This window comes from Staurois parvus, unplaced genomic scaffold (assembly GCF_062004578.1).
Source record: "Staurois parvus isolate SC_StPar_1 unplaced genomic scaffold, SC_StPar_1.0 ptg002496l, whole genome shotgun sequence".
Lineage (NCBI taxonomy): Eukaryota > Metazoa > Chordata > Amphibia > Anura > Ranidae > Staurois > Staurois parvus.
Genome location: NW_028320292.1, coordinates 22,604 through 46,037, shown reverse-complemented (window position 1 = coordinate 46,037; position 23,434 = coordinate 22,604). Strand labels below are relative to the sequence as shown.

At 46.0% G+C, this 23,434-nt stretch overlaps 1 protein-coding gene across 1 annotated transcript in view; it reads left to right on the top strand.

The window, feature by feature from the left end:
- Positions 1 to 493: 493 nt before the first annotated feature.
- LOC149430723 (nucleolar protein 6-like) overlaps positions 494 to 23,434 on the top strand; it is a gene marked incomplete at both ends in the record, with an annotated part of 41,830 nt that continues 18,889 nt past the window's right edge. The window contains 3 exons of the mRNA XM_089666056.1: positions 494 to 591; positions 6,706 to 6,830; positions 17,075 to 17,164. Coding sequence (XP_089522182.1) covers positions 494 to 591; positions 6,706 to 6,830; positions 17,075 to 17,164 — 313 coding nt within the window. The remainder of the gene's footprint in view (positions 592 to 6,705; positions 6,831 to 17,074; positions 17,165 to 23,434) is intronic.

The following is a 23,434-nucleotide window of genomic DNA, read 5'->3' as shown; positions in this document are numbered from 1 at the left end:
AAAAATCCCAGCGGTGAATAAATACCACCAAAATAAAGCTTTATCTGTCTCAAAAAAATGCTAAAAAAATTAATATGGGTACAGTGTTGCATGACCGCGCAATTGTCATTCAAAGTGTGATAGTGCTGAAAGCTGAAAATTGGCCTGGACTGGAAGGGGGGGGAAGTGTCTGGACTGGAAGGGGGGGGGGGGAAAGTGTCTGGACTGGAAGGGGGGGGGGGGAAAGTGTCTGGACTGGAAGGGGGGGGGGGGAGAGAAAGTGTCTGGACTGGAAGGGGGGGGGGGGGGAAAGTGTCTGGACTGGAAGGGGTTAATGGCATCGCACAAAACCAGTGCTGCAAATACAAAGACATTAAGTTGTAGCATCTAAATCTTCACAAAATGCTTGGAACTTGTAAAAGATAGAAAGTCAGACCTGCTCTGCTGCACAGACTTTGTGGAATTGTTGATGTCTCTGTGTGTCCATCCTGGTCTGACAATGTGCCGCCTTCAGCTCCCCCCAGGTGGGCTTTCTGCGCTTCCTCAACCTGTTGGCGACCTTTGATTGGAAGAACAGCCCGCTGATTGTGAATCTGAATGGCGATCTGACAGGTAAGTGTATCCAGTTATCTTTCCGTGTTCCTGCAGGGTGTTGCCCGACTTTCATGCGAAGCGACGGAATTATTTTTTGGTATTATTGGCGCACTCCATACTAGATGTGCAGGTTAGTAAATAGGTTGAGATCAAGTTTATAGAATGTTTAAGAGTTCAGTAAGGGGCCCCATGAGATGCCCCTGGTACCTTTTTCATAGGCTTTTTTGAGTTTGGGCAAGGACACAGGGGCCCCATGATCCCCTATTGCCCGGGGGCCCCAGGAGTTGTCAGTCCGCCCCTGCATCAATGTTAATATTTTGAATTTTATGCGGAAACCAGTGGAGGGATTGGCAGAGGGGGGTGCAGGACACTGAGTGGAGGCCAGTGGAGGGATTGGCAGAGGGGGGTGGAGGACACTGAGTGGAGGCCAGTGGAGGGATTGGCAGAGAGGGGTGGAGGACACTGAGTGGAGGCCAGTGGAGGGATTGGCAGAGGGGGGTGGCGGAGATGGAGCGGTTGGAAAAGTGAATGAGTCTGGCAGCCGTATTCATGATGGACTGAAGCGGGGATAGCCAGCGGTGAGGCAGGACAGTGAGGAGGGAGTTGCAGTAGTCGAGTCGTGATATGATGAGGGAGTGGATGAGCTGTTTAGTGGTTTCTGGGGTTAGGAACGTGCGGATTTTGGCGATGTTGCGGAGGTGGAGTCTGCATGAGTTTGTCAGTGATTGGACTTGGGGCTGGAAAGACAGATTGGAGTCTAGGATGACACCAAGTACTCTGGCTTGTGGGGTGGGGCTAATGGTGGCATTGTTGGTTGTGATGGAAAGGTTGGGGGGGCGGCCTGGGGGGAAAACTAGGAGCTCGGTTTTGGAAAGGTTTAATTTGAGGAAGTGGAGTGACATCCAGTCTGATATGTCACTCAGTAGGTGTGTGATTCGGGTGGAGACTGAGGGGGTGAGGTGGGGGGTTGAGAGATAGATTTGAGTGTCGTCGGCATTGAGATGGTAGTTGAAGCCGTGAGAGTGTGTGAGTTGGCCAAGGGAGGAGTTGTGGAAGGAGAAGAGAAGGGGCCCGAGGACAGAGCCTTGGGGGACCCCAACAGAGACGGGGAGTGAGGGGGAGGTGTCAGCATTATAGGTAACACTGAAGGAGCGTTGGAATAGATAGGAAGAGAGCCAGGAGAGAGCGGAGTCTCTGAGACCAAAAGAGTATAGTTTTTTGGGGAGGAGGGGGTGGTTGACCGTGTCGAAAGCACTGATCGCTGTATTGGTGTCACTGGGGATGTCTGTGACACCAAATCAGTTCCCCTTCAGTGTCAGAATGCCAGTCGCAGTCCCCCTTATAAGCCCCCTTTTTTTTTAGCAAAGACACGGAGCAGAATACATTTTGGCCTAAATTTATGATGAAATTTGATTTTTAAAATTTTTTTTACCGGACGTGTTCTTTAGGAAAAAGTAAAAAATATTGTTTTTTTTTTTCTCAAAACAGTCGGTCTTTTTATGTTTATAGCACAAAAAATAAAAACCGCACAGGCAATCAAATACCACCGGAAGAAAGCTCTATTCGTGGGGAAAAACGGACGTAAATTTAATTTGGGTACAGCGCTGCATGACCGCGCAATTGTCAGTTAAAGTAACACAGCGCCGTATCACAAAAAATGGCCTGGTCAGGAGGAGGGGGGGGGGGGGGGATCCTCTGGAGGGCGAGGGGTTAATATTCAAAGCAAACTCGCCCATCCATCCATCCTTCCATGTCTCCATGCTTTATTTTGCTGAGAAATAATAAAAAAAAAAAACGCCCCCTGACATTTCTGACAGTAGCCATCTTGCGTAAGGGCAGATGATTTATGCAGCATTTACTTCCTGGAGTCCATCTGCCCTTAACTCAGGCATTGGCTGAGCTGAGGACTTTCCCTCCCCTCCTCAAGACTCCTGGGGTGTATGACATTGTGTACCTAGGCATGTAAACCAGGAAGTAACTGAAGAAATGTAAAAAAAAAGGCATAGGCTGAGCTGAGAACCCTCCCTCCCCTCCTCAAGACTCCTGGGATGTATGACATCATTTGCCTAGGCATGGAAACCAGGAAGTAGCTGAAGAAATGTAAGAATTTTTTTTTTAGTGATGCCGCCATCACTAGTATAGTGTCTATAGCTGTGTACCTTTCACACAAACCAATTAATGCACACTTGTTGGAATTTTTTTTAGCAGAATCTATTTTGGCCTAAATTTTTATGAAGTTTGCGCCAAATTGCCTGCCGCATTATCAGAGAGAACCACCAATTATAGTGGCCATGTGACCAGCCAAACCTTCTCAGCACCTTCCTATCCCCTTTCCCCAGGCATAAAGACCCTGTTAAAGGGACACCAGGGTTGTGCAGGAAGAGGTCCAGGCAAAAATATACTCACATAAAGTGTGTCATTTTTAGGATTACTGTCCTTTGTTTCCTATTTCATACATGGATCTTATACAAAGTAGTCATAGTCATTCCTTCAATCCTCCTCTCCCATTGTCCACTCACAGAACTCCTTGTATTCTGTGCTTTGCGTTAACAACAACTGAGTTAAGTCCACCAACATACAACATGGACACGGATCACTTTCCCAATGTAGCATACCACAATGCATGTGCAACACGTGGCTAAATGGTAAGCACTTCTGCCTGGCAGTGCTCGGGTCGTAGGTTCGAATCCCAACCACGGCACCACCTGCCTGGAGTTTGCATGTTCTCACCGTGCCTGCGTGGGTTTCCTCCGGGGTACTCCGGTTTCCTCCCACACTCCAAAGACATGCTGGTAGGTGAATTGGCTCCTGTCTAAATTGGCCCTAGTATGTGTATGCATGTGAGTTAGGGACCTTAGATTGTACGCCCCTTGAGGGTTAGGGACTGATGTGAATGTACAATATGTGAAGCGCTGCGTAAATTACATAGTTAGTCTGGCTGAAAAAAGACAAAAGTCCATCCAGTTCAACCATAAAAGAAAAAAAAAAGTTATAATCCTACACCCACAGTTCTTCCAGAAGAAGGAAAGAAAAAAATAAATAAATAAATTGGCGCTATATAAGTACCTGAAATAAATAATAATACAAAAAAAGTAAACACTTTGCTCGCTACTATACTGGTGCATCGGGGTAACATTTTAAAATGACACAAAAAAAATTAAAATGACAAAATACACGTTAACATTTGCTGTCGCCGTCCTCTGTGTCCTGGTTTGCTCCCCCCCCTATCAGCAGGCTCAGGTCCGTGACGCTGCAGGAATCCCTCCCTGATAAGCAGACCCGTGTACTTGGCTTACCTTCAAATCTCACTTGTTCAGCCAGCTTTCTGGTACAGATAAGGGGGGATAATGCTGCTGTGTAAATGTATCACTTATTAACCCCTCGCCCTCCAGAGGATTCACCCCCCTTCCTGACCAGGCCTTTTTTTGCGATTGGGCGCTGCGTTATTTTAACTGACAATTGCGCGGTCATGCAGCGCTGTGCATAAAATAAGTCCTCCTAGATTGTAAGCTCCTCTGCCCCAAATGACATCACCGATCTTGTCTCCAAATACCACCCAAACCGTACTCTCCACTCCTCGCAAGACCTCCTACTCTCTAGCTCCCTTGTCTCCTCCAGGACTTCTCCAGAGCTTCCCCCGTCCTCTGGAACTCTCTACCCCAATTTATCAGACTATCGCCTACTCTGCTCACTTTTAGGCGATCTCTGAAAACCTCTCTCTTCAGGGAAGCCTATCCTGCCTTCAGCTGATACTGGAATCTTCTACTCCTCTTACCAGTCCATCCCCCACAGTTATTACCTTTTGTACCACTAGCCCCTCCCTCCTAGATTGTAAGCTCTGAGGATCAGGCCCTCCTATCCCTCTTGTATTGAACTGTATTGTTGCTGTATTGTCTCCCGTTATATTATAAAGCGCTGAGCAAACTGTTGGCGCCATATAAATCCTGTATAATAATAATATATAAATCCTGTATAATAATAATAATAACAATAATATAAATCCTGTATAATAATAATAATATATAAATCCCGTATAATAATATATAAATCCTGTATAACAATAATATAAATCCTGTATAATAATATAAATCCCGTATAATAATAATAATATATAAATCCCGTATAATAATATATAAATCCTGTATAATAATAATATAAATCCTGTATAATAATATATAAATCCTGTATAATAATAATAATATATAAATCCCGTATAATAATAATAATATATAAATCCCGTATAATAATAATAATAATAATATAAATCCTGTATAATAATAATATATAAATCCTGAATAATAATAATAATATAAATCCTGTATAATAATAATAATATAAATCCTGTATAATAATATATAAATCCTGTATAATAATAATAAGTATTTTCTTTTTTCCCCACAAATGGAGATTTCTTTTGGTGATATTTGATTGCCTCTGCATTTATTTTTTGCACTATAAACAAAAAAAGACCGACAATTTTGAAAAATAAAAACAATATTTCTGACTTTTTTTATAAAACATGTCCAATAAAAATTTTTTTAAAATCAATTTCTTCATAAATTTAGGCCAATATGTATTCTGCTACATGTCTTTGCTAAAAAAAAAAAAAAAAAATCCCAATACGTGTAAATTAATTGGTTTATGTAAAAGTTACAGCGTTTACAAATGGCGGTATAGATACTGGAATTTGTATTTTTATTTTTTTTACAGCTTCCTAATGCTTATTATCATTTCTTTATTACCCACTTGCCCTTCGGAGGATTTACCCCCCCTTCTTGAGCCGGCCATTTTTTGCATTACGGCGCTGCGTTACTTTAACTGACAGTTGCGTGGTCGTGCAATGCTGCACCCAAATTAAATTTACAACTTTTTTTCCCCCCACGAATTAAGCTTTCTTTCGGTGGTATTTGATCACCTGTGCGTTTTTTTTATTTTTTTGCGCTATAAACAAAAAAAAGACAAATATTTTGAAAAAAAAAAAACAATATTTTTGACTTTTTGGTATAAAAAAATAAAAAAATTTAAAAAATCTAATTTCTTCATAAATTTAGGCCACAATGTATTCTGCTACATGTCTTTGCTAAAAAAAAAAAATCCCAATACGTGTAAATTAATTGGTTTATGTAAAAGTTATTGCGTTTACAAATGGCGGTATAGATACTGGGATTTGTATTTAAAATTTTTTTTCTTACTAGTAATGGCGGTGATCAGCGACTTATTGCAGGACATTCTGACACTGACGGGGGAAACTGACTAGATATTATACTAGATACTGGATTTTTTTTTTCTTTTTACTAATAATGGCGGCAATCAGTGTCTTATAGCGGGACTGCAGCAGGAATTCTGACACTTTTATGGGAACTGACTAACTGCCACTGACATCCCAATGACACTACTCATATGGAAGAAAAATATATTTGAAATATATTTTTAAAATATTCTTCCCAAATATATTACCATTTATTTGAAATGCTACAATTTTAGCCATATTCAATATATTTCATATATATAGATAGATAGTATAGATAGATATATAGTAGATATATAGTAGATAGATAGATAGATAGTAGATATATATATAGATAGATATATAGATATATATATATATATAGATATCTCTATCCACTGCATGTTGAAATGCGTTTTTATCACAAAATGTATGATAAATATTTTTAAAAATACATTTCAAATATACTGTATGCCTTTAAAAATACAAATCGACAGTTTTGGAATGCATTTACAAATATATGTTAAAACTATTACATTTTATAAATAAATCTGAAGAATATATTTTCAAAAAATATATTTTTAAAAATTCTTCAGATTTTTTTTTTTCGCTGTGTGGGATGAAACCAGAGTACCTGGAAGAAACCCACGCAGGCACAGGGCGAACATGCAAACTCCAGGCAGGTGGTGCCGTGGTTGGGATTTGAACCAAGTACTGCCAGGTGGAAATGCTAACCATTTAGCCACTGTGCTGCCCTAACATATAGAATAACTCTCCCCTAATGGGGGACACCGCAATGGAATCCAGAATTCATTACCCTTTCCAATCCATCGAAAACAAAAACCATTTTAGATTTTTACCTTTTTTAGCGTCCTTTTTTTTTTTTTTTTTTTCCCTGCTGGTAGATGATGAAATAAAGGAGATTCAGGATGGCTTTACATCGGCTCGTGCCCAGTTGCCGGTCATGTTCATTGCAACACCTAAGGATAAGAAAGCATCAGTGTGGACCAAAAGACAACCGAGCGCTCAGGTAAGGGGACCCCCAATTTTGTGTCAGTTGCACTGAGGGTACAAGAAAGCAAGTTTGCAGATCATGAAAGTAACTAGGAAGTTGCAGCTCCTAATCTGCTTGTTTGTTCTCAGTCAGTAGTTAGGTTGGAGTTGGCAAGACAGCCGTGAAAGTCGCAATTCTCTTCTGTTCATGGAAAGCTAGATCTTTGACAGATAGGAAACCAGTCTTCCCATCAACATCCTAAAGCTCTGTCCCATTGGACTTCTCTTCCCAATGATTGTCTGCTCAGGGTCCGGTCTGACAATTCCACGACCGTGGCCTACATCAACCGCCAAGGTGGCACCTGGAGGTGTCTCAGGTTCCCTTTTGGGCGGAACTTCACTCCCAGCCTTATCTGGCAGTCCACATTTCGGGAGTAGACAATACAATTTGCAAGCGGACTACTATTTCAGCCAGGAGAAGCTGGATCAAGGGAAATGGTCTCTACTTCTGGAGATCTTTCTCCAGATATAACAATGATGGGGCACGCTAGACAAGGATCTGCTTGCTTCCAGACTCAATTATTATTATTATACAGTATTTATATAGCGCCAAAGGGTTTGCTCAGCGCTGTAGAATAGCAAGGGGGACAGTACATGAGACAAGACAGAAACAATACAATACACGAGGGGTTCAAGGACCCTGCTCTTTCGAGCTTACAATCTAGGAGGGAGGGCAAAGTGGTACAGGAGGAAATGGCTGTGGGGGATAGAGTGGTGGGAGGAGTGGAGGAGGTCAGTTCTTAGGTGAGGGTGGGGTAGGCTTCCCTGAAGAGGTGGGTTTTCAGGGTGCGCCTGAAGGTGAGGAGGGTAGGTGACAGTTGGATGGATTGGGGTAGGGAGTTCCAGAGGATGGGGGAAGTCCTGGAGAAATCCTGCAATCGGGCGTGGGAGGAGACCAGGGAGCTAGAGAGTAGGAGGACCTGTGAGGAGCGAAGGGCACGGGTAGGTTAGTATTTGGGTATCAGGTCGGTTAGGTAGTTTGGGGAAGGCATTGTGAATGGCTTTGTAGGTCAGAGTTAGCAGTTTGAATTTGATGCGCTGGGCCAGTGAAGGGATTGGCAGAGGGGGGTGGCAGATGTGGAGCTGTTGGTGAGGTGAGGTGGTGAGGTTCTCATATTTGTGTCCAGGTCAGGATCCTTGGGCAGAGGCACTAGATGTGTTAGTAGCTTCCTGGCACTAACACTCCCCAATATATGCCTTTTCCCCCCTCTAAAGCTCGTTCCTCAGTTGTTACACATGATCGAGTGGGAAGACGAAACAGTTATGCTCGTGGCTTCAGATTGTCTACCCCGGGCCATGTTCGCGGATCTTGTTCAGTTGGCTGCCAATGCTCCATGGCGTAGTCCCCTTCTCCCGGATCTTCTGTCGCAATAGCGATTTTCCACCCTGCTAGACATTTATTGGCTTAGAGACCATTTCCCTTGATCCAGACTCTGATGGCTGAGAGAGTCCTCTTGCCAGTTGTTCACTTCTAGAATGTGGACTGCCAATAAGGCTGGAACATGGAGTTCCACCCAATCAAGAATGTGAGACTCCTCCAGAGCCACAGCTGAGCTCTTGGATGCCGTCTTAGTGGTTTTTGTAGGCCATGTCCAACTGGACCCTGAATGGACAACCCTTGAGAACAGACGTCCGATGGGATAGAGAGAGTGGCGGATCTGCCCTGTGCTCCAGGATGATGTCGATGGGAAGACTGGTTTCCTATTTGTCATGGAGATCTGGCTGTGTCCTATAATGTACTCAAAAAAAAAGATTCTATGGTATTCTATGGAGTGCAACATGGAGTTCCACCCAATCAAGAATGTGAAACTCCTCCAGAGCCACAGCTGAGCTCTTGGATGCCGTCTTAGTGGTTTTTGTAGGCCATGTCCAACTGGACCCTGAATGGACAACCCTTGAGAAAAGACGTCCGATGGGAAAGAGAGAGAGGCGGATCTGCCCTGTGCTCCAGAATGATGTCGATGGGAAGACTGGTTTCCTATTTGTCATGGAGATCTGGCTGTGTCCTATAATGTACTTCAAGAAAAATAATCTATGGGTACTCTATAGAGTGCAAAAATCACATCTTTCAAGGTTGTTTTTTTTTTTCTGACAAAGTCATGAAAATCTCTAATGCCTACAGAAGGGTACGAAAATGAACACATATACCAAAATGCTCATTATTTGCATAAAAATGTACTTAAAACCCCCAAAACAATATCTCATGAAAGCAGATGACCTGTAGAAAAACAAAATAGTAGTTGCAATTTGTAAAGTAGTAGTAAAGTCTGTTTTTACACTTGTACCTACAGGTAGACCTGTAATAGTACTTACCTGTAGGTAATGTAAACATCTCCTAAACCAGCGTTTCTCAACCAAGGGTGCCCAGGCAACCTGGGGCGCCTTGAAGCTTCTTCAGGGGTGCCTTGGCAAAATGTCTAAAAAAAAATTGTTCAAAACTTGTATACAAGCCAGAGGGTGGAACAAACCTGCCTTCTAGTTACACAAAGCCACATGTTTTCATTGTGCGCCATTACGACCTTCTAGCCACCGCCATCCTGACAACCAATGACATCATTAGTTGATAAGGAGGATGTCAGCAGCCTGCACAGCATCTAGTTTGTCCATAATTTTAAAGAGTGCCTCGGGACTGTCCATAATTTAACCGCCTCCCACACACCATATAAGGTAATGACGTGCGCAAGGCGGTTCTCTCGTTCTGGGAGGACATCATATGACGTCCTCCCATTCTAACCGCGCATGCGTGGCTTCGGGGGCGCTCAGCGTGGCGATCGGTGGTGTGCTGTGTCCCTCGGTGCTATCAGTGGAAAGAGCCAAAGACGTTGGTTCGGTCATGTGATCAGCTGTGTCCAATCACAGCTGGTCGCATGTAAATAAGGAAATGCTGGTTATGGGAATTGCTCTCCTCACGAGCTGTCACGCTGACAGAGGAGAGGAGAGCCGGTAATCGACATTACTAAGAGGGGACATGTACACTGATGATCAGTGTGCCCTGATGATCAGTGTGGCCCCAGCAGTGCCACCTGTCAGTGTCCATCAGTGCCATCTGTCAGTGTCCTTCAATGCCACATATCAGTGCCCATCGGAGCTGCCTTTCAGTGCCAGTCAGTGCCACCTATCAATGCTAGTCAGTGCTGCCTATCAGTGCCCGTCAGTGCTGCCTATCAGTGAGTGCTGCCTTTCAGTGCCCATCAATGATGCCTGTCAGTGCCATCTACCAGTGCCTCCTCATCAGTGCCCATCAGTGCAGCCTATCGGTGCCCATCCCTGCAGCCTCGTTAGCGCACATCAGTGAAGGAGAAAAATCACTTATTTACAAAATTTTATAACAAAAATTAAGAAACTTTTTTTCAAAATTTTCAGTTGTTTTTGGTTTGTTTAGCAAAAAATGAAAAATCCCCGAGGTTATTAAATACCACCAAAATAAAGCTCTATCTGTCTCTAAAAAATGATAAAGAATTCATATGAGTACAGTGTTGCATGACCGCGCAATTGTCATTCAAAGTGTGACAGCGCTGAAAGCTGAAAATTGGCCTGGGCTGGAAGGGGGTAGAAGTGCCCTGTAGGCAGGAAGGGGGTAGAAGTGCCCTGTAGGCAGGAAGGGGGTAGAAGTGCCCTGTAGGCAGGAAGGGGGTAGAAGTGCCCTGTAGGCAGGAAGGGGGTAGAAGTGCCCTGTAGGCAGGAAGGGGGTAGAAGTGCCCTGTAGGCAGGAAGGGGGTAGAAGTGCCCTGTAGGCAGGAAGGGGGTAGAAGTGCCCTGTAGGCAGGAAGGGGGTAGAAGTGCCCTGTAGGCAGGAAGGGGGTAGAAGTGCCCTGTAGGCAGGAAGGGGGTAGAAGTGCCCTGTAGGCAGGAAGGGGGTAGAAGTGCCCTGTAGGCAGGAAGGGGGTAGAAGTGCCCGGTAGGCAGGAAGGGGGTAGAAGTGCCCTGTAGGCAGGAAGGGGGTAGAAGTGCCCTGTAGGCAGGAAGGGGGTAGAAGTGCCCGGTAGGCTGGAAGGGGGTAGAAGTGCCCTGTAGGCAGGAAGGAGGTAGAAGTGTCCTGTAGGCAGGAAGGGGGTAGAAGTGTCCTGTAGGTGAGGGGTTAAAGGGTGCTTTGACCAAAAAAAAAGGTTGAGAAACTGTCCTAAATGTGCACCGTTTAGGAGATATTTACCTGCGTAGAGCACAGACGCATGCGCTCTGAAAGAATGACATGCCCGTGACGTTCCTTTAGAGCAGTGTGCCGTAAAAAGTGACTCCCGCGTGCATGCGTTGCACATTATGAAAGACTTGCCTGAAAAGGAAGCCCTCCAGGCAGCGGAGTGCTGTCACGGCTCCTCGGGTCTTCCATCTTCACCTGGTCTTCCTTCTGAGCTTCGTGAGCTGCGGCCGTCTGATTGGCTGAGCTGCAATGTGTTCACTCCCGCGCATGCACGAACAAAGTTTTGACCCCGGCATGGCCCTCTCGATGGACGGCACTCGGTGCGCATGTGACGTCACCGGCACTTCTACAGCAAACATCTCCTAGACCAGGGGTGGACAACTGTGGCCCTCCAGCTGTTGGTGAACTACAAGTCCCACAATGCCTCGGCCTTTGAGAGTCGTGCTTGTAACTGTCAGTTTTGCAGTGCCTCATGGGACTTGTAGTTCTACAACAGCTGGAAGGGCACAGTTGCCCACCCCTGTCCTAGACGGTGATCGTTTAGGAGATATTTACAGTGCAAAGTAGAGTTTCCATCCACTTTAAGGGGCGAGGTGTGCGACAGACTTGAGACTGAAGGGCCCGAATTCGGCTGCACTGAGATACCATCTGGGCATGTTGCTGCCTGGCACCCGGATCTCTGCCAGGATGGTCTTAAGAAGCAACCAATGCTACATTTCCAGAAAACACTTGAACCCCCGAGGGGCTGCAGGCTGCCTTGGCACGTCTTTGCCCGTCACTCAGAGGTGTTAACAGTTTTGAGTGCGTAGAAATTTCCATTAACTAATGTTCTCGTTGCCATGATGAGCAACAGAGGGAAAAGGGCTTCTGGGCAGACCAGCCCTTCCTGTAGGGACTGTCAAGCCTGGGCCGGTCATTGCATGGAGTGACTAAGGTAGGATTGCTTCTAGCTGACTGCAGAGGCCGCGTTCTCTCAGGATGTATTTTAAAGGTTGGCTCCAGTCAGATAGAATTTTTGCATTAAAGCATATTTGGGACAAAGCCGGCCCTCGATGGATTTCAGTTTGTGCCATGGCCTGCTGCACCCCCCCGTACCTTCTGATAGTCATCAAGTATAGACGAGGTCTGTACAGAAAGTCGTGCAAAAGCGGGCAGAACTTTTTTTATTCACTTAAATTGGTTGGTCAAATATCACATGTTGGTGGAGTAACTTTTCCCCTATAACAGGGATGGACAGATGCAGCACTTTGTTTGCTTTTATCCGGCACTTGGGGCACTATTTTTATTCACTGACCCAATGGATCAATGATAGGGCATATTTCCCAACACTGGCACAATTCCTCCCAATAACACCAACGATGGGGCCCAGTGACACCAATGACGGGGCCCAATTCCCCCCAAGGACACTAAAGATAAAGCACAGTTCCCCCCAAGGACACCAACAATGGGGCCCAATGACACCAATGATGGGGCACAAAGGACTCCTGCCCTAGACACCGATAATGAGGCACTTTTCCTCTCACTGACACCAATGATGGGGCACTACTTCTCCCACTGATACTAATGATGGGGCATTATTCCTCCCACTGACACCCAAGGTGGGGCACCATTCATTCCACTGACAACAAAGATGAGGCCCTATTCCTTCTACTGACACCAATGTGGAGGCACTATTCCTCCTACTGACACCAATGATGGGGCACTATTCCTCCCACTGACACCAACGATGGGGCACTATTGCTTCCATTGACACCAATGATGGGGCACTATTCCTCCCACTGATACCAATGATGGGGCACTATTCCTCCCACTGATACCAATGATGGGGCACTATTCCTCCCACTGACACCAATGATGGGGCACTATTCCTCCCACTGACACCAATGATGGGGCACTATTCCTCCACTGACACCAATGATGGGGCATTATTCCTCCCACTGACACCCAAGGTGGGGCACCATTCCTCCCACTGACACCAATGATGGGGCACCATTCCTCCCACTGACACCAATGATGGGGCACCATTCCTCCCACTGATACCAATGATGGGGCATTATTCCTCCCACTGACACCCAAGGTGGGGCCCTATTCCTCCCACTGACACCAATGATGGGGCACTATTGCTTCCATTGATGCCAATGATGGGGCACTATAGCTTCCATTGGCGCCAATGATGGGACACTATTCCTCCCACTGACCGCAATGATGGGACACTATTTTTCCCACTGATACCAATGATGGGGCACTATTCCTCCCACTGACACCAATGATGGGGCACTATTCCTCCCACTAATACCAATGATGGGGCACTATTCCTCCCACTGATACCAATGATGGTGGGCTATTCCTCCCACTGACACCAATGATGGGGCACTATTCCTCCCACTGACACCAATGATGGGGCACTATTCCTCCCACTGATACCAATGATGGGGCACTATTCCTCCCACGGATACCAATGATGGGGCACTATTCCTCCCACTGACACCAATGATGGGGTACTATTCTTCCCACTGATACCAATGATGGGGCACTATTCCTCCCACTGACACCAATGATGGGGCACTATTCCTCCCACTGATACCAATGATGGGGCACTATTCCTCCCACTGACACCAATGATGGGGCATTATTCCTCCCACTGATACCAATGATGGGGCACTATTCCTCCCACTGATACCAATGATGGGGCACTATTCCTCCCAATGATACCAATGATGGGGCACTATTCCTCCCACTGACACCAATGATGGGGCACTATTCCTCCCACTGACACCAATGATGGGGCACTATTCCTCCCACTGACACCAATGATGGGGCACTATTCCTCCCACTGATACCAATGATGGGGCACTATTCCTTCCACTGACACCAAGGATGGGGCACTATTCTTCCCTCTATTACCAAAAATCAGTTCTTGTGAAGGAGGGTTGCAGGGTTTTGCAACATCCAAAAGTGCTACAGAATGTTTACGGAGGTGATTCCATTGATGAGAGTCCCCAGTGACAAAATGCTGCTCTTGTCAATGGTGTCATCTCCATAAACATTCGATTAGCCTTCTGTGGATGTCGGACAGCCTGCACTCCCCTTTAATTAAGAACTCAGTGACGGCACGTTGCCTCTATTTGGAATCCATTATTTACCTGAGGAGTTACTATAGAGGAAGAATTAATCTACCAACATGTGACTTTTAACCCCTTCAAGCCTGAGGGTAAAACAAATGTAAATGCCTGAGCACAATTCTGCAGCGTTGACATGTGATCGTAAAACCATCCATATCATCACAACTACTTTGTACATCCAGGTGGATTATACTGCGATTTTTTTTTTTTTTTTTTTTATTTTTTTTATTTTTTTTTTTTTTTGCAGGATAAATTGGGCTTTCATTTGATGGTAAATGGTAATAGATAGCTCCTGATTTTTTCTTTTATTATCAAAGGAAAACTGGCCCAAAATAGTAAAAAAAAAAAAATAATTTTTTTTTTATTTAGCTGTGTGTTTCTTGTTACTACCATAACCTACCACCAAAGAACAACCCAAAATAAATTCTCCAGCTCTTGGCGATCGCAGCGATACCATATATGTGTGTGTTATTTGTTGTTTGCACCCGCAGTACAGCCCAGAAACAATAGTGCGCATTTAGTTTTAGGTAAAAAGAAAAAATAAATATTAAAAAATAAAGAAACAATACCTAGATCAAGGTTTGATCTAGTTCAGTGCCAGGGTAAGTGTTTGGGTCAAGATGGGGGTCAAAGGTTAGGATTTTTTTTTTTTTAAATTAGTGTCTGTGTTTTTTAGGTTAAAAAAAAACACTGATATTAATTAAAAAAAAAAAAATCCTGACCTTTGACCCCCACCTTGACCCAAACACTTACCCTGGCACTGAACTAGATCAAACCTTGATCTAGGTATTGTTTCTTTATTTTTTATTTTATTTTTTAATATTTATATATATATATATTCCAACCATATTATGTAAAAATAACAAATGTTGATTCCAAATGTTTAAAATCTTATTAACATCATCCAATCTATAAATGTTACCCAATCCAATCTACACGGCTCTAAAAAAAAATGAAAGGAACACTTTGAAAACCCATCAGATCTCAATGGGGGAAACATCTCCTGCTCTGTATATCTATACTGACATGGACGGGGTGATTGGTGAGGAATGTAAATACGCCCCATCGTTTGATGGAAATGATCGACCTACAGAGGACTGAATTCAAAGACACCCCGAAAATCCAAGTGAAGAAATGATGCAGCAGGCGAGTCCATGTTGGTGAAATGTCATTGCAGCAACTCAGAATGGTCCTCAGTAGTCTGTGTGGCCCCCACGTGCTTGTATGCATGCCTGACAATGTCAGGGGAGGCTCCTAATGAGACCACGGATGGTGTCCTGGGGGATTTCCTCCCAGATCTGGACCAGGGCATCACTGAGCTCCTGGACAGTCTGAGGTGCAACCTGGGGGCGTCGGATGGACCGAAACATGACATCCCAGAGGTGATTTAGGTCAGGCGAGCGTGGGGGCCATTCAATGGTATCAATTCCTTCATCCTCCAGGAACTGTCTGCATACTCTCCCCACATCAGGCCCAGCATTGTTGTTCCCCAGGAGGAACCCAGGACCCACTGCACCAGGAGGAACCCAGGACCCACTGCACCAGGAGGAACCCAGGACCCACTGCACCAGGAGGAACCCAGGACCCACTGCACCAGGAGGAACCCAGGACCCACTGCACCAGGAGGAACCCAGGACCCACTGCACCAGGAGGAACCCAGGACCCACTGCACCAGGAGGAACCCAGGACCCACTGCACCAGGAGGAACCCAGGACCCACTGCACCAGGAGGAACCCAGGACCCACTGCACCAGGAGGAACCCAGGACCCACTGCACCAGGAGGAACCCAGGACCCACTGCACCAGGAGGAACCCAGGACCCACTGCACCAGGAGGAACCCAGGACCCACCGCACCAGGAGGAACCCAGGACCCACCGCACCAGGAGGAACCCAGGACCCACCGCACCAGGAGGAACCCAGGACCCACCGCACCAGGAGGAACCCAGGACCCACCGCACCAGGAGGAACCCAGGACCCACCGCACCAGGAGGAACCCAGGACCCACCGCACCAGGAGGAACCCAGGACCCACCGCACCAGGAGGAACCCAGGTCCCACCGCACCAGGAGGAACCCAGGTCCCACCGCACCAGGAGGAACCCAGGTCCCACCGCACCAGGAGGAACCCAGGTCCCACCGCACCAGGAGGAACCCAGGTCCCACCGCACCAGGAGGAACCCAGGTCCCACCGCACCAGGAGGAACCCAGGTCCCACCGCACCAGGAGGAACCCAGGTCCCACCGCACCAGGGGGAACCCAGGTCCCACCGCACCAGGGGGAACCCAGGTCCCACCGCACCAGGGGGAACCCAGGACCCCCTGCACCAGCGTAGGGTCTGACAATGGGTCCAAGGATTTCATCCCAATACCTAATGGCAGTCAGGGGGCCATTGTCTAGCCTGTAGAGCTCTGTGCGTCCCTCCATGGATATGCCTCCCCAGACCATCACTGACCCACCACCAAAACGGTCATGCTGAACCATGTTACAGGCAGCAGAAGGTTCTCCACGGCTTCTCCAGACCCTTTCATGTCTGTCACATGTGCTCAGGGTGAACCTGCTCTCATCTGTGAAAAGCACAGGGTGCCAGTGGTGGACTGTCCAATTCTGTTGTTCAATGACAAATGCCAATCCAGCTCTATGGTGCCAGGCAGTGAGCACAGGGCCCCCTAGAGGAAGTGACTTAATTCTCAGGTAACTGTGCAGCTGGGCTGAGGTCAGGATACTCAGAATCATGCGCAGAGTTAAAAGGACTGGTTCGGTTCAGCTTTCCTATAACCAGCCTCCTAAGCAACAGGGTATTCTACTACTATGCTGTGAATAAACCTGAATATCAGGATATAGTTGTCCCTTGTAGTGTAATAACTCTGTAGCCATGTGTGCGTTCTTTCTGATATTTGGGAATAGTAAGGTGGCGGAATGGTGTATAATGAGCATCTGCTCCTTTGTTTATTTTTATTTTTTAGATCCTTCAGCGACTAATAGTCCTGGCCTCAGAGTCTGTACATGTGCTGGAGGAGCAGCTGATGGAAGCGGCTGAGAACACCGACATTAAGGTGAGCCACTGTGGTCAGCTTTTTATTCCTTGTTACGCTTGTTTTGAAGCATCTCTAAATCTACCAGCACATGTAATAAATTGCAGCTCGACAGTCCTTAGATTTGTTGTTTCCTTTTTTTTTTTCTTTGTTTTTTTTTTTTTTTGTTTTATTAAATTTCTTTATTTGTTTTCACTCGTTGATCCTGCCAGTAACACACATAGGGGGACAACACTCACCCTACTGTATCTATGGAGGAGCAGCGTTGTCACCATAGAACAAGACTACAAACTCCCCTTTTTTAGAACCTGGAGGGAGATATTCTGTAGTCAGGACTGGAAACAATGTAACTAATAAAAGGGCTTCACCGCGAGCTGCCTGTGAGCTGGTGAGCAGAGAGCACAGGGACTTCACCGCGAGCTGCTGGTGAGCAGAGAGCACAGGGACTTCACCGCGAGCCGCCCGATTCTGGCCATACATGGGTCGAAAATTGACCAATTTTTCATCCGAAAATCAGATCTAAGAATAATCGGCTGATTTTCGCTCTGTGGGTCAATGGCATCGGCCGATTTTTGTGGTTTTTCCTCTTTTCGGTGATCGGGCATGTTGGAAAATTTGTGAAAAATGACCGATTTTCAACCCGATGATGGTCAAATCGTACGATCGTTTTTCCAAAAAGAATATGCACATAAGCCGTGACCTGGAAGGAACAGAAGTTTCGCCTGTTATATGGGGTGAACTTTATGACTCGGTCGGCCGATTTTCGAAATCAATGATGACTCCATCGGATTACCGAGCGAACAACGTTTCCGATTTTTGGACAAAAAATCGTTCAGAATTCGAACCATGTATGGCCTGCATTTGGTGTAAATTCAAAATCCTTTATGTGCAAAAACCCAGAAATCCCATATATGTAAGAAAATCTTTTTTTTTTTCTTTTTTTTTGTAATTTTTTGAAATTAGATAATTGCTCAGAACTCCCAAACATTCTATATTTTCAGAAAGCAAAAGCCCAGGTGACAAAAATGGAGGTCGTTGCAATTTTTTATGCCACTCGATAGTTGTGCGGCGGTTTTTCAAATGCTAAAGCATGAAAATATGCTTTAATGAATTTTAATGCACAAAAAAATATAATGCCCATTTTTGTGGGGGGGGTAAAATAGGAAAGATGATGTTACACCGAGTAAATAGATACCCAACACGTCAAGCTTTAAAATTGTGTACGCCCGTGGAATGGCAGCAAACTTCTGGTACTTGATGGGTGATGCTTTAAAAACCTTTACAGGTTACCATTTTAGAGGTAAACAGGGTGTTTGGTGTTAGAATTGTCGCTCTCGCTCCGGCGTTTGCGGCGATACCTCACATGTGCGGTGCGATCACCATTTACATAGGGGTGCATGTTTGCATTTGCACGGGGGACAGGATGCTTTCCATTTTTTAAATTATTGTTTAATTATTATGATTTTTTAATTTTGTTTGTGGTTTTTTTTTTTTACACTGTGTACATCTACAATTTTTTTTTTTTTTTTTGGATCAACTTTATTGCTATCACAAGGAATGAACAACATCCCTTGTGACAACATTAGTCGTGACAAGTCCTCTTTATGGAGAGATCTGGAGTCTGTTAGACCCCCATATCTCTCCTCTGTCCTCCAATGCATCTGCTTTCACAAGCTGGTAATGGCTCGTTTACAATAAACGGAGACCTTAAGCGTCAAAATCCTCATCGCTTCTGGTTTCATGGACCATAGGAATGATCGGGGAACAGGGGCGGACTGACAGCTCATGGGGCCCCCGGGCAATAGGGGATCATGGGGCCCCTGTGTCCTTGCCCACACTCAAACCACACCTAAAAAAGCTTATGAAAAAACCTATGAAAGGTTCCAGGGGCATCTCATGGGGCCCCTTACTGATCCCGGGCCCTCGGGCTGCGCCCGAGAGCTCAAATGGTCAGTCTGCCCCTGTCGGGGAATTTCCGTTCCTCCCTATCTATGGTCAGCCGGCGGAAGCGCTGGCTTTCCCTTTCCACCGGGGAGCCCGGAAAGGCGGAGGAGGAGGGGAGGAACCACCTTCCGTCGCATGTAAAAGCGATCCATTGGCTATATAGCCGCTCTGATTACTTTTACACTAGAGAGCATTGCTGGCTCAAAAAAAAAATTCATTCAAGTTACTGGGATCATGACTGACCATGTAAACCTAAGGGCAGCAAGCGGTTAACCACTTCCAGTCCGGACACTTTCCCCCCTTCCAGTCCGGACACTTTCCCCCCCTTCCAGTCCGGACACTTTCCCCCCCTTCCAGTCCGGACACTTTCCCCCCCTTCCAGTCCGGACACTTTCCCCCCCCTTCCAGTCCGGACACTTTCCCCCCCCTTCCAGTCCGGACACTTTCCCCCCCCTTCCAGTCCGGACACTTTCCCCCCCTTCCAGTCCGGACACTTTCCCCCCCTTCCAGTCCGGACACTTTCCCCCCCCTTCCAGTCCGGACACTTTCCCCCCCCTTCCAGTCCGGACACTTTCCCCCCCCTTCCAGTCCGGACACTTTCCCCCCCCTTCCAGTCCGGACACTTTCCCCCCCCTTCCAGTCCGGACACTTTCCCCCCCCTTCCAGTCCGGACACTTTCCCCCCCCTTCCAGTCCGGACACTTTCCCCCCCCTTCCAGTCCGGACACTTTCCCCCCCCTTCCAGTCCGGACACTTTCCCCCCCCTTCCAGTCCGGACACTTTCCCCCCCCTTCCAGTCCGGACACTTTCCCCCCCCTTCCAGTCCGGACACTTTCCCCCCCCTTCCAGTCCGGACACTTTCCCCCCCCTTCCAGTCCGGACACTTTCCCCCCCCTTCCAGTCCGGACACTTTCCCCCCCCTTCCAGTCCGGACACTTTCCCCCCCCTTCCAGTCCGGACACTTTCCCCCCCCTTCCAGTCCGGACACTTTCCCCCCCCTTCCAGTCCGGACACTTTCACCCCCCCCCCCTTCCAGTCCAGGCCAATTTTCAGCTTTCAGCGCTATCACATTTTGAATGACAATTGCGCGGTCATGCAACACTGTACCCATATGACTTTTTTAGCATTTTGTGAGACAGATAAAGCTTTATTTTGGTGGTATTTATTCACTGCTGGGATTTTTATTTTTTTTTGCTATATAAATGAATAACTCCAAAAATTTTGAAAAGTGCTTTTCTTATAAAATTTTGCAAATAATATTTCATCATAAATCTTGGCCAAAATTTATTCTGTTATCTTTTTAGTATAAAAAAAAAAAAAAAAATCCAAATTAGTTTATAACCAAATATTATAATTTTTAAACATTTTTTTTTTAATTTTTTTTATATTAGTTTTTGTTTTTTTGTTTTTTTTTTTGCATATTGTCACCCTAGCAATACAGGTGTACATGGTAACACTGCACTACTTGTGGGGGGCGATGATTTTTTTTTTTTTTTCTTTTGTTACACTGATTGCTTTTACACCTATAAAGGCTGTAAAAGCAATCATTTCTCCTTCTCTCTGGCTGCATTCCTGCAGCCATTGAGAAATACTGTGAGAGCTGTGATTGGTCACAGCTTGTCACATGGTACAAGGCTGTTGTGAATGGCCCTGTACCATGTGACCTCTGTGATCATTCACAGATTTCACACGTAGTACGCAATGATGTCAGAAGTGACATAATTGCTTACTACTCTTCATGTGATCACTGATTGGCCAATCAGTGATCACATGATCGGGACCTCGCACAGAAGTCCCGTCCGACGATCGGTGTCCCACTGTGTTCGAAGGACACAGTGGGCACCAGATCGCGCTGCTGCGCGATCCCAGGGAGAGTGCACAAGCAGGGGGTGGGGAGAATGTTTATAAACAACCACCCAACCCTGCACTGCCACCGTCTGGCCGTTTATACACAACGGCCGGACGGGAAGTGGTTTAAGGGGCAAAAAGCCTAAAAAAGGGAAAACTAATGCAGCTACCACATCTAAGGGTGTGGTTAGCTGTAATATGTGACATCTTTGTTTGGGTTTAGATACGTCTGAGCTCACTCCTTCCATTACCTGAATCTTCCATCTCAGGCATGTTGTAGTCACATTGGAGAGGAGCTGCGGTTGTGATGGCGTCTGTGACATCACCCGCCCGCCCCTTGTGTGCAGGTTATGAGATCGGGAGATGACAGCAGAATCCATTCTAGTCTACGTTGTGTCATTATTTGTTTTTTTGCCAAATCTGAGGACTGCAACAAACCCGGTGTTGGATGATAAAATCCCAGGTGGGTGAAGGTATGTCACCTTTTTATGGAGCAGACAAGTCCTTTAAGGTAATAACCTGCCTATGGCATCACAAGATCCTATCGCCCAATGATCAGGGAGGAGGAGTTATGTCATTGCTGATAGGTGGATTATATATTACCGGCTGACATGGTATATCTGGGAGGCTTCCAATACTGTGAGAGGTGAGGATTGCATGGGAAGTAATATTACAATGATACGATTTTTAAAGTGTTCCTAAACCCCCAACAGTACAATCAGTCTGTAGATGCAGGAAAGCGTGCTGGTTATACTCACTGTGGAACCTAAGGGGTTAATCCTCTGCATTGTGTAAAAAGGCTGTTTGATCCTGTCTTCTCTGATCTTCCCCTTCTTCCACTGTCCCCAATCCATCTATTGATAGTACAGAGCTCTAGGAGTCACTCTGCACATGCTCAGTTTAGTGTGTATTGCATAGAGAGGTTTTTTTCTTTTGGGATGTTTGGTGTCAGTGACAGGAATTGTGCCCCATTGTTGTCTGTCATTGGGAAAATTTGTGCCCCATCGTTGGTGTCATTGGTCCCCTTTGTTGTTTGTCATTGGGATAAATTGTGCCCCATCATGGTGTTATTGGGCCCCATTGTTGTATGTCATTGGGATAAATTGTGCCCCATCATGGTGTCATTGGGTCCCATTGTTGTATGTCATTGGGATAAACTGTGTCCCATCGTTGGTGTCATTGGGCCCCATCGTTGTATGTCATTGGGATAAATTGGGCCCCATTGTTGTATGTCATTGGGATAAATTGTGCCCCATTGTTGGTGTCATTGGGCCTCATCGTTGTATGTCATTGGGATAAATTGTGCCCCATTGTTGTATGTCATTGGGATAAATTGTGCCCCATTGTTGTATGTCATTGGGATAAATTGTGCCCCATCATGGTGTCATTGTGCCCCATTGTTGTATGTCATTGGGATAAATTGTGCCCCATCGTTTGTGTCTTTGGGCCCCATTGTTGTATGTCATTGGGAAAATTTGTGCCCTGTTTTTGTATGTCATTGGGATAAATTGCGCCCCATCGTTGGTGTGATTGGGCCCCATTGTTGTATGTCATTTGTGAAGATTTGTGTCCCATCGTTGGTGTCATTGGGCCCCATTGTTGTATGTCATTGTGGAGATTTGTGCCCCATCGTTGGTGTCATTGGGCCCCATTGTTGTATGTCATTGTGGAGATTTGTGCCCCATCGTTGGTGTCATTGGGCCCCATTGTTGTATGTCATTGGGAAGATTTGTGCCCCATCGTTGGTGTCATTGGGCCCCATTGTTGTATGTCATTGTGGAGATTTGTGCCCCTTCGTTGGTGTCATTGGGCCCCATTGTTGTATGTCATTGGGAAAATTTGTGCCCCATTGTTGTTTCATTGGGAGGAATTGTGCCCTTTCATTGGTTTCAATGGGGCAAATTATGCCCCATTACTGGTATCTGTGGATGAAATAGTGCCCCAAGGGCCGAATTAAAGCGAGCAAAGGGCCAAATCTGGTGTACATGGCACGCTAGTGTGCATGGAGCCTAAGGGCTGGTTCACACTATAGAAATGCAGTCCTGAAGCATTCCGAATGCGTTTCCGCATGTGCATTTTTTATGCATTTTTCAAGTGTTCCAGTGTGCTTTTTATGCATTCCAGTTAATTTTTTCCCCTCTCTCTTTCTTCAATTGAAATAGGGACATGTGCATTCCAGTGTGCGTTTGGTGCGTTCCATTGTGCGTTTGGTACGCTCCAGTGTGTTTTTGATGCGTTTTACCACGTTCCAGTGCAGTTCTGTGCAAAAAAAAATGCAGCCTGTTCTACGGTTTTTCCTGCAACCAGAATGCACTGGAGCTACAAGCCCTGATGTGAACTACGACAACCATATCACCTTCTTTCTGTGCATTTTTCTGTGTTAATCCTCTGCATTGTGTAAAAAGGCTGTTTGATCCTGTCTTCTCTGATCTTCCCCTTCTTCCACTGTCCCCAATCCATCTATTGATAGTACAGAGCTCTAGGAGTCACTCTGCACATG